The sequence below is a fragment of the Coregonus lavaretus genome (assembly GCF_964263955.1).
Source record: "Coregonus lavaretus genome assembly, chromosome: 16".
Classification (NCBI taxonomy): domain Eukaryota; kingdom Metazoa; phylum Chordata; class Actinopteri; order Salmoniformes; family Salmonidae; genus Coregonus; species Coregonus lavaretus.
Window position 1 is genome coordinate 33,856,668 of NC_140003.1, and position 12,661 is coordinate 33,869,328.

The window sequence follows — 12,661 nt, forward strand, 5'->3', positions numbered from 1 at the left end:
GCATCGAGAAGTTCTGCAGATTTTAATTCAAATCAAATTAAATGTTATTTGTCACATGCGCCTAATACAACACGTGTAGACCGTGAAATGCTTACTTACAAGCCCTTAAACAACAATGCAGTTTGAAGAAAAATACGAGTTAAGAAAATATTTACTAAATAAACTACATTAAAAAAAGTAACAATAAAATAACAATAATGAGGCTATATACAGGGGGTAATGGTACCGAGTCACATAAGCAGACAATTAATGTCATGAGATGACATTGAATTAAAATGTTATTCATAGCAATAGCACAAAATCATTCAAACCATTTACTCAAATAGAGTTAATTTCAAAATCCTTCATAGTGGGCGGCAGGTAGCTTAGTGGTTAAGAGCGTTGTGCCAGTAACCGAAAGGTCGCTGGTTCTAATCCCCGAGCCGACTATGTGAAAAATCTGTCGATGTGCCCTTGAGCAAGGCACTTAGCCCTAATTGCTCATGTAAGTCGCTCTGGATAAGAGCGTCTGCTAAATGACTGAAATGTATAGTGAGTCCACAACCTCTACCTGCAACAAGGCACCCGCAGTATTTGACAATCGCAACAGTATCCGCCAATCACAGAGGGCACGTGGTTCTGACTCCTCCCCAGTGTATAATTGAAGTTTCTTTAGTTTCTCCACCGGAGTTAACACGCAGTGTAGCCCGATCAGTGGACGAATAAAAAGCAGTAGCCTACCCGCCAACGAAAAATGTTGCCCGGGAGCGTAAATGTATGTGTGACCCTGTGTCTATGGATTACAGTGTTGTCGACCCATGGAACTTTCGCTTCGAGGACCAGGCAGGATGACTCTTTCTTCACTGGCAGCATTTACCGAGCGAGATGTGCCTCGAGATGTCTCAGCCTGCACATCACTCGCATCTCCGCTTTTTTCAAGCACTCCCAGGTAAGAGCGTGTTGCTCACGGTCTCTTCAACTTAACTTTTACGGAATTTACGCATTATGTGTCCTCATAATAAAAATAAGTGATTTTGAGAGAGAGAGTGAGTGAGAGTTGAGGTCACACCACACCACCAATCTATGTGACTTGGTGAATAAGCTGTTGGTACTGAAATGTCAGTGTAAAAGATTTGGCCTCTTCTATGAAATAAAACCTTACTGATAATCTTGTGGGACTTCACTTGTCTCGCTGCAAAGTGTCACAGTAGATGACCCTATTGGAGTCTTGGTTTTGCGTTCCACTGCTGCAGAATTGATCCATATAGTGGACATGGCACTTACTATTATAATGCAAGGACATTCTAGCTTTGCCATTCTGTTTAAAAAAAAATCAATTAAGTGGTTCCCCATACAAGTAAGTAATGAGTGCTGCTCTTGAGATTTGTTTTCACATTTACGGCATTTAGTAGACAATCTTATCGAAAGCGACTTACAGGCGCAATTATGTTTAAGTGCCTTGCTCGCACATTAACATTTTTTTTTTATATTCTTCACCTTGTCTGCTCGGGGATTCGAACCAGCGACCTTTCAGTTACTGTCCCAATGGTCTTAACCTCTAGGTTACCTGTCGCTCCTTTGCATGTATGATCTGCTTTGTGTATAGCCTATTAAAATGAGGCCGTTTTCTTCTCACCCCACATATTAATTTCACTCACCTCACAATTAGCCATAAATAACCCAGAAAATGGATCACAATGATGATACATACAGTACCAGTCAAAAGTTTGGACACCTACTCATTCAAGGGTTTGTCTTTATTTTTAATATTTTCTACATTGTAGAATAATAGTGACAACATCACAACTATGACATAACACATATGGATTCATGTAGTAACCAAAAAAGTGTTAAACAAATCAAAATATATTTTAGATTTGAGATTATTCAAATAGCCACCCTTTGCCTTGATGACAGCTTTGCACACTCTTGGCATTATCTCAACCAGCTTCATGAGGAGGTCACCTGGAATGCATTTCAATTAACAGGTGTGCCTTGTTAAAAGTTAATTTGTGGAATTTCTTTCCTTCTTAATGCATTTGAGCCAATCAGTTGTTTTGTGACAAGGTAGGGTTGGTATACAGAAGTTAGCCCTATTTGGTATAAGACCAAGTCCATATTATGGCAAGAACAGCTCAAAGAGAAACGACAGTCCATCATTACTTTAAGACATGAAGGTCAGTCAATACGGAACATTTCAAGAACTTCTAAAGTTTCTTCAAGTGCAGTCGCATAAACCATCAAGCGCTATGATGAAACTGGCTCTCATGAGGACCGCCACAGGAATGGAAGACCCAGAGTTACCTCTGCTGCAGAGGATAAGTTCATTAGAGTTACCAGCCCAAATAAATGCTTCATAGAGTTCAAGTAACAGACACATCTCAACATCAACTGTTCAGAGGAGACTGTGTGAATCAGGCCTTCATGGTTGGATTGCTGCAAAGAAACCACTACTAAAGGACACCAATAAGAAGAAGAGACTTGCTCGGGCCAAGACACACAAGCAATGGACATTAGACTGGTGGAAATCTGTCTTTTGGTCTGATGTGTCCAAATGTGAGATTTTTTGGTTCCAACTGCTGTGTCTTTGTGAGACACAGAGTAGGTGAATGGATGATCTCTGCATGTGTGGTTCCAACCGTGAAGCACGGAGGAGGAGGTGTTATGGTGTGGGGGTGCTTTGCTGGTGACACTGTCAGTGATTTATTTAGAATTCAAGGCACACTTAACCAGCATGGCTACCACAGCATTCTGCAGCAATACGCCATTCCATCTGGTTTGCGCTTAGTGGGACTATAATTTGTTTTTCAATAGGACAATGACCCAACACACCTCCAGGCTGTGTAAGGGCTATTTGACCAAGAAGGAGAGTGATGGAGTGCTGCATCAGATGACCTGGCCTCCACAATCACCCGACCTCAACCCAATTGAGATGGTTTGGGATGAGTTGGACCGCAGAGTGAAGGAAAAGCAGCCAACAAGTGCTCAGCATATGTGGGAACTCCTTCAAGGCTGTTGGAAAAGCATTCCAGGTGAAGCTGGTTGAGAGAATGCCAAGAGTGAGCAAAGCTGTCATCAAGGCAAAGGGTGGCTATTTGAAGAATATCAAATATAAAATATTTTGATTTGTTTAACACTTTTTTTTGGTTACTACATGATTCCATATGTGTTATTTCATAGTGTTGATGTCTTTACTATTATTCTACAATGTAGAAAATAGTAAAAATAAAGAAAAACCCTTGAATGAGTAGTAGTTGTGTCCAAACCATTGACTGGTACGGTACCGATGACAACCACCAAGCGTGTTTCGATGCACTTCTACAATTTTGTGTTGGAAGAAATAAGTGATTTGCTGTGATTAGCCTTGTCCTCTGGGTGATTTGATATGTGGTGTCAGAAGTAGGTTTTCACCCTTCGCTGGACACACTGTTCTCTCCCAGGATCCAGTGAAAAGGATTCACCACTGATCCTTCTCTTTCCCCAGCTCTCTTTCACCTCCTATCTGCACTCGGTTTTTAACCGGTGAACATTTGCATTTTCAAGGATGAAGTCAGGCCTTTCACGCTCTATTGTATTTTATTACTAATTGCTGTGTGTGTTTTGGAATCATCGTCGGGAGAACTCGTCAACTTTGACTAACTATCAATTGAGTGCTTTGTCTCCCTCTCTTCTCTATATTAGTTGGGTTTATGTTAGGTCATATGTTATTCTGAATGCATTCAACTGAAATGTGTCTTCCGCATTTAACCCAACCCCTCTGAATCAGAGAGGCGCGGGGGGCTGCCTTAATCGACATCCACGTCATCGGTGCCCAGGGAACAGTGGGTTAACTGCCTTGCGCAGGGGCAGAACGACAGATCTTTACCTTGTCAGCTCGGGGATTCGATCCAGCAACCTTTCGGTTACTGGCCCAACGCTACTTCCCGCCAGGCTACCTGCCTAGACCATTTAGTGTAATAAAGCTCTCAGAAATTAGTTTGAAGATAATTTCAATAACCTGTCACCACTGCCCAGGCATTTGATATTGAGGCAAATAATCAATCACCATTCAACTGAAAAGTCAGAGGTTGAGGTGAAACTAGTGAACTCTCTTGCAACTATAAAGGGTTAATTGTCTAATAATAGACTGCAGAGCCTTAGTATTTATATTTGACCTCAGGTGTGTTCAGAGGGCAGGAAATGAGGAGGAAAATGTGCATTTTTGCTCAGTGATAAGGTGCTGGTTGAGCAGGCTTGGAGCTCCAAGAATAGAAGCCAATTGTTGTTGATACTCTGTGAGGACTGTCGAATGCACTGTGTTCTCTCTCCGCAGGCTCTTTTCATGTGGAAATGGGATGTCTGGTCAGCTGAAAAAACGCATGCCTGCCCCAGCCCTAACCCCTTCCACCAAATGCCAGCGTCACACCTCGTAGAGGGGACACTGGCCCACTGATGATATCCCCAGTGAGGTCACCTTCCTGCTAAACGCAGAGGCCCACTTTGGCTAAATGTGATAAGCTCTAATGTACAGTTGCCACAATACTGGGTCATGCCCAGTCAATTTTCATATCTGTTTTTTTATATTGTCTTTTATAGAAGTTATAGCCTAATAGATACATTTTTTTGTATATTGAAATTAAAAACTGGAAATGATTTTAGCACTTTCAGCTGTAAACTCCCACACAAGTCCTCCCTTGAACTTGGCCGAATCAGGATCCAAGGAATACGGTTTTAATTGTCAGTGATGATGAGTTACTGAGCTTAGTAGGAACAGACTGAAGATACAGTCGGAAAAAGGCATGGCCTTTTGGTCTTTTGATTTATGGCAATTTAAAATTTATAAATGTAGAATTACTTCCAAATACGGATGTTTTTATTGACATTTTACTTCGCTTATGGGGGACTTGTCGACCTGGTACAATAGACAGAGCGAGGTGAACACCCAGTCATAAATATGGTCACTGGACACTTTAAAATATTAAGAGTGAACTGGGTCCTCTGTTCACTAATGCATTCTGAAAGCATCAGGCTTGTAGTGGATTATTTATGTGAGGACCCTTGAAGCCAAAAAACAAGGTGTGGTCTTGTTATTACAAGTCATAAAAATATAACATTTTAAATTCATTTTTTCATACCCAATGAGCGTTATAGTGTTGCACTTGAGAGACTTGTGTTCATAGCTAAGGAAAGAAAAACAGGAGAAAGTATTCTTTCCGTGTCCACTTGTTTTAGCCTTTTGATATTAAAAAAGTTGGGGTGGAATCAGACCACAGCCACTGCTCGTCTCATGTGTGGACTTTTTTTTATTAGTGAAGACGGGCTGAATAGGGGTCTATGTAGCTTGGCCTCACCTCTCTGTAAAAGCGTTTAATCCATGACAGTCTGTAAATCTCAGCTCTCAGTGAGTGCTACTGCCTGCTACACCCTTAAGTGCCTCCTCAGACAAACAGTCCCCATTCCTAACGGGATACAGCCTCAACACCTTCACCATTTCAGTTTGATACAACATTAACTTGTAGCTCCTATTATATTATTATTACTCATATATTAACCTGAAGAACAGGACTCTGAGGTACCTCACTGTCACTATCCCTGCCTTTACATTCACAGATTTTATTTACTCAGAGCCCACAGCTATGGACTTAGATCCGAAGGGCTTTTATTTGAGCCAGTCAATAGATGACATGACCTAGGGGGTTGCTTGGTTATTTTGATCCAGAGAGGCTCCTGGGTTGTTGATGGACATATAGGGAGGTTGCTTGCTCTTTGAGCTGTCTCTGCCTAGGGTTCGAATTGCCTATGAAATCAAACACACTTCGCTTTGAATGGGATGCTGGGCCAGACAAATCCATAAGAGAATAAAGTCTGGTCTGCACACCAAGATGCGCTACACATATTTATTGGTTGACAATGTTTTGATCCAAATAGATGTTTGTCAGGTCTTTTATCGATGTCAGTGATGTACAATTTCTGTGCAAAATTGCTGAAAACATGAAGGAGCTGGACATTCATCAGCAGTGATTAATATAATGTAGGACTACAGCTGCACAATATTAGTTTCAGAAAAATTTGATGTAGAAAGTGAACACTAAACAGAGATGTCACAAAAAAATAAAAGTTGAATAGGAAACAAAAGATAGCGGTTTTCAAAAGAAGGAATGCTGTTCTTAAAGGCAGAGCAGGATTTTTGCACATGTTCCTCAAATGTCTAGACAATGCAACATGCCCCCGGCCACCTGCTCTTCCTTCTCAGCTGACACAAGTCATAATACATCTCTGGGGTGAATCTGTGTTTACATGACTTCACCAGTGACACAGAAAAAGCTGTGAGTTCACCTCAGCATTCAGACACTCATAGCAATTATTTTGCTTATTTTTTCTCTAGTGAATGTCTTGATCTGGAAAGCATTAATCAATCAGAGTCTTTGACAGTCCCTCAGCAGCACAGCAAAATGTTGAAACTGCTGAGGAATGCCACTGTGAGTTGTTGGGATGAAGTCCTGACCTATAATTATTCCCCATTGGTCCATGACATGCTGGGGTCAGGCCTGGACAGCTGGGGCAACGTCCCACTGAGCCCCGCCTGTGCTGTCACTGAGCAAAATTAGCCCCTCCGCGAATCCCTGTCTGTCGCCACTGACGATTGGGCTCGGAAAGGTGTCAAAAACTATGCCTGTGATTTAGGAGCGGGTCTGGAGTCATGACAATTTGTATAAATTATCTAGAGTGATCTCCTGCAGTGTAAATGCCAGGGGTTTATTTACAGAGTCTGTCATTGATATATTATTTTGATTTGTTTGATAGATTAGTTTTTTGTATATTTAGTACCATTTAGATTTGTATTAGCCTACACATTAAAAAAATAGTCAAATTATCCATCATGTTATAGAGCACAATATTTCAATCAAAATACAGTACATACAGTGCATTCGGAAAGTATTCAGACCCCTTGACATTTTCCACATTTTGTTACGTTACAGCCTTATTCTAAAATTGATTAAATTGTTTTTTTTCCCCCTCATCAATCTACATACAATACCTCGTAATGACAAAGCAAAAACAGTTTGTTTTAGAAATGTTTGCAAATGTTTTAAATACAAAACACTGAAATATTACATTTACATAAGTATTCAGACCCTTTACTCAGTACTTTGCTTAAGCACCTTTGGCAGCGATTACAGCCTCGAGTCTTCTTGGGTATTTCCATACAACCTTGGCACACCTGTATTTGGGGAGTTTCTCCAATTCTTCTCTGCAGATCCTCTCAAGCTCTGTCAGGTTGGATGGGGAGCATCGCTGCACAGCTATTTTCAGATCTCTCCAGATATGTTAGATCGGGTTCAAGTCCGGGCCAATCAAGGACATTCAGAGACTTGTCCCGAAGCCACTCCTGCAGTGTCTTGGCTGTGTGTTAGGGTTGTTGTCCTGTTGGAAGGTGAACCTTCGCCCCAGTCTGAGGTCCTGAGCGCTCTGGAGCAGGTTTTCATCAAGGATCTCTCTGTACTTTGCTCTGTTTATCTTTCCCTCGATCCTGACTAGTCTCCCAGTCCCTGCCGCTGAAAAACATCCCCACAGCATGATGCTGCCACCACCATGCTTCACCGTAGGGATGGTGCCAGGTTTCCTCTAGACATGAAGCTTGACATTCAGGCCAAAGAGTTCAATCTTGGTTTCAGCAGACCAGAGAATCTTGTTTCTCATGGTCTGAGAGTACTTTAGGTGCCTTTTGGCAAACTCCAAGCGGACTGTCATGTGCCTTTTACTGAGGAGTGGCTTCCATCTGGCCACTCTACCTTAAAGGCCTGATTGGTGGAGTGCTGCAGAGATGGTTGTCCTTCTGGAAAGTTCTCCCATCTCCACAGAGGAACTCTGGAGCTCTGTTAGTGACCATCGGGTTCTTGGTCACCTCCCTGACCAAGGCCCTTCTCTCCCGATTGCTCAGTTTGGCTGGGCGGCCAAACTTCTTCCATTTAAGAATGATGGTGGTTACTGTGTTCTTCGGGACATTCAATGCAGCAGAGATTTTAGGGTACCCTTCGCCAGATCTGTGCCTCGACACAAACTTGTCTCGGAGCTCTACGGACAATTCCTTCGACCGCATGGCTTGGATTTTGCTCAAAAACCTGTTTTTGCTTTGTCATGATGGGGTATTGTGTGTAGGTAGATTGAGGGGGAAAACACGATTTTAAGCATTTTTAGAATAAGGCTGTAACATAACAAAAACATAACATAACAAAATGTGGGTCTGAATACTTTCCGAATGCACTGAGTATACCAAACATTCGGAACACCTTCCTAATATTGAGTTGCACCCCTTTTGCCCTCAGAACAGCCTCAATTAATCGGGGCATGGACTCTACAAGGTGTCGAAAGCGTTCCACGGGGATGCTGGCCCATGTTGACTCCAATGCTTCCCACATTTGTGTCAAGTTGGCTGGATGTCCTTTGGGTGGTGGACCATTCTTGATACCCACGGGAAACTGTTGAGTGTGAAAAACCCAGCAGCATTGCAGTTCTAAAAAACCGGTTTGCCTGGCAACTACTATCATACCCTGTTCAAAGGCACTTAAATCCTTTGTCTTGCCCATTCACCCTCTGAATGGCACACATACACAATCCATGACTCAATTGTGTCAAGGCTTAAAAATCCTTCTTTAACCTGTCTCCTCCCCTTCGTCTACACTGATTTTGAAGTGGATTTAACAATTGACATCAATAAGGGATAATAGCTTCCACCTGGTCAGTCTATGTCATGGAAAGAGCAGGTGTTCTTAATGTTTTGTATTCTCAGTGTACATACAGGAAGCAGTACTACAGAAAAAAAGTATAATTCCCTGTTGCAGCCTGCCTTAAAAGTGCATTCTTCAAGTTTTTCTGTTCCAAAATGTCAGGGTTGTCTTTGAAATGTAAACTATAGGTAGAACATATTGATGGGGGGAAAAAATCAATAAAGTTACATAATCGGGATATTATTTTTGATGTATCGTTTTGACTTTCGCAATATAGTTTTGGCGCTAGTTGGCTGTAAAACTCCAGTATTTTTCCTTCATAGCTTGTTCTCAATCTTCTTTTTAAATAGGGAGCCAATTTGTTTTCAGCACTTTCCTTTACATGACTGATCAAAACTTGTTTTCTCATGGCTCTCTCTTGTCCCTCTGCGTCAGACATATGGTGAGCAATATGTTTGGAACATCAAATGCCAATAAAATCACAGTATCGAATCGAAATACATATAGAATCGTGAGAATCACAATATACACTGCTCAAAAAAATAAAGGGAACACTTAAACAACACAATGTAACTCCAAGTCAATCACACTTCTGTGAAATCAAACTGTCCACTTAGGAAGCAACACTGATTGACAATACATTTCACATGCTGTTATGCAAATGGAATTGACAACAGGTGGAAATTATAGGCAATTAGCAAGACACCCCCAATAAAGGACTGGTTTTGCAGGTGGTGACCACAGACCACTTCTCAGTTCCTATGCTTCCTGGCTGATGTTTTGGTCACTTTTGAATGCTGGCGGTGCTTTCACTCTAGTGGTAGCATGAGACGGAGTCTACAACCCACACAAGTAGCTCAGGTAGTGCAGCTCATCCAGGATGGCACATCAATGCGAGCTGTGGCAAGAAGGTTTGCTGTGTCTGTCAGCGTAGTGTCCAGAGCATGGAGGCGCTACCAGGAGACAGGCCAGTACATCAGGAGACGTGGAGGAGGCCGTAGGAGGGCAACAACCCAGCAGCAGGACTGCTACCTCCGCCTTTGTGCAAGGAGGAGCAGGAGGAGCACTGCCAGAGCCCTGCAAAATGACCTCCAGCAGGCCACAAATGTGCATGTGTCTGCTCAAACGGTCAGAAACAGATTCCATGAGAGTGGTATGAGGGCCCGACGTCCACAGGTGGGGGTTGTGCTTAAAGCCCAACACCGTGCAGGACATTTGGCATTTGCCAGATAACACCAAGATTGGCAAATTCGCCACTGGCGCCCTGTGCTCTTCACAGATGAAAGCAGGTTCACACTGAGCACATGTGACAGACGTGACAGAGTCTGGAGACGCCGTGGAGAACGTTCTGCTGCCTGCAACATCCTCCAGCATGACCGGTTTGGCGGTGGGTCAGTCATGGTGTGGGGTGGCATTTCTTTGGGGGGCCGCACAGCCCACCATGTGCTCGCCAGAGGTAGCCTGACTGCCATTAGGTACCGAGATGAGATCCTCAGACCCCTTGTGAGACCATATGCTGGTGCGGTTGGCCCTGGGTTCCTCCTAATGCAAGACAATGCTAGACCTCATGTGGCTGGAGTGTGTCAGCAGTTCCTGCAAGAGGAAGGCATTGATGCTATGGACTGCCCCGCCCGTTCCCCAGACCTGAATCCAATTGAGCACATCTGGGACATCATGTCTCGCTCCATCCACCAACGCCACGTTGCACCACAGACTGTCCAGGAGTTGGCGGATGCTTTAGTCCAGGTCTGGGAGGAGAACCCTCAGGAGACCATCCGCCACCTCATCAGGAGCATGCCCAGGCGTTGTAGGGAGGTCATACAGGCATGTGGAGGCCACACACACTACTGAGCCTCATTTTGACTTGTTTTAAGGACATTACATCAAAGTTGGATCAGCCTGTAGTGTGGTTTTCCACTTTAATTTTGAGGGTGACTCCAAATCCAGACCTCCATGGGTTGATACATTTGATTTCCATTGATAATTTTTGTGTGATTTTGTTGTCAGCACATTCAACTATGTAAAGAAAAAAGTATTTAATAAGATTATTTCATTCATTCAGATCTAGGATGTGTTATTTTAGTGTTCCCTTAATTTTTTTGAGCAGTGTATATTGTATCAGCACCTACGGTTGAAGTCGGAAGTTTACATACACCTTAGCCAAATACATTTAAACTCAGTTTTTCACAATTCCTGACATTTAATCCTAGTAAAAATTCCTTGTCTTAGGTCAGTTAGGATCACCACTTTATTTTAAGAATGTGAAATGTCAGAATAATAGTAGAGAGAATGTTTTATTTCAACTTATATTTCTTCCATCACATTCCCAGTGGGTCAGAAGTTTACATACACTCAATTAGTATTTGGTAGCATTGCCTTTAAATTGTTTAACTTGGGTCATACGTTTCAGGTAGCCTTCCACAAGCTTCCCACAATAAGTTGGGTGTATTTTGGCCTATTCCTCCTGACAGAGCTGGTGTAACTGAGTCAGGTTTGTAGGCCTCCTTGCTCGCACACGCTTTTTCAGTTCTGCCCTACACATTTTCTATAGGATTGAGGTCAGGGCTTTGTGATGGCCACTCTAATACCTTGACTTTGTTGTCCTTAAGCCATTTTGCCACAACTTTGGAAGTATGCTTGGGGTCATTGTCCATTTGGAAGACCCATTTGCGACCAAGCTTTAACTTCCTGACTGATGTCTTGATGTTGCTTCAATATATCCACATAATTTTCCTTCCTCATGATGCCATCTATTTTGTGAAGTGCACCAGTCCCTCCTGCAGCAAATTACCCCCACAGCATGATGCTTCCACCCCCGTGCTTCACGGTTGGGATGGTGTTCTTCGGCTTGCATTCTTTCCCCTTTTTCCTCCAAACATAACAATGGTCATTATGGCCAAACAGTTCTATTTTTGTTTCATCAGACCAGAGTACATTTCTCCAAAAAGTAAGATCTTTGTCCCCATGTGCAGCTGCAAACCGTAGTCTGGCTTTTTATGGCGGTTTTGGAGCAGTGGCTTCTTCCTTGCTGAGCGGCCTTTCAGGTTATGTCAATATAGGACTCGTTTTACTGTGGATATAGATACTTTTGTACCTGTTTCCTCCAGCATCTTCACAAGGTCCTTTTTGTTGTTGTTCTGGGATTTATTTGCACTTTTCGCACCAAAGTCATTCATCTCTAGGAGACAGAACGCGTCTCCTTCCTGAGCGGTATGACGGCTGCGTGGTCCCATGGTGTTTATACTTGCGTACTATTGTTTGTACAGATGAACGTGGTACCTTCAGGCGTTTGGAAATTGCTCCCAAGGATGAACCAGACTTGTGGAGGTGTCACGTTCGCTTAAAGAGGAGGACCAATGCGCAGCGTTGAATGCGTACATATTATTTATTAAACAGATCACCCGATCAAAACAACGAACGAAACGTGAAGTCCTTCGATACACACAAACCAAAAGGAACAAGAAACCACAACACAAAGTGAAAAGACAGATAGTTAAATATGGCTCCCAATCAGAGACAACCAGCTGACACTCGTTGCCTCTGATTGGGAGTCACTCAGGCCAACATAGATATACAAAACATAGACTTACACACCCTGGCTCAACATAACATAGTCCCCAGAGCCAGGGCGTGACAGTACCCCCCCCCAAAGGCGCGGACTCCGGCCGCGCCAAACAACCACAACAGGGGAGGGACCGGGTGGGCACTCCGCCTCGGCGGTGGATCCGGCTCCGGACATGACCCAGGCACGGGTTGTGCTGGACTGACGACGCACACCCCTGGCTTGATGCGTGGAGGAGGAACGGGCCGGACCGGGCTGACGAAGCGCACCCCTGACTTGGTGCAGGGAGCAGGAATGAGCCGGACCGGGCTGACGACGCGCACCACTGACCTGGTGCGGGGAGCTTGGATGGGCCGGACTGGGCTGGCGACGCGCACCACAGACTTGGTGCGGAGAGCAGGCACGGGCCGTG

At 43.6% G+C, this 12,661-nt stretch overlaps 1 protein-coding gene across 1 annotated transcript in view; it reads left to right on the plus strand.

Annotated features, from left to right (window-relative positions):
• Positions 1-691: 691 nt before the first annotated feature.
• Positions 692-12,661, plus strand: part of LOC311143805 (anosmin-1-like) — a 53,873-nt gene continuing 41,903 nt past the window's right edge. Inside the window, exon 1 of the mRNA XM_084179685.1 lies at positions 692-928. Within this exon, the coding sequence (XP_084035811.1) occupies positions 734-928 (195 nt within the window). The 5' untranslated portion in view covers positions 692-733. The remainder of the gene's footprint in view (positions 929-12,661) is intronic.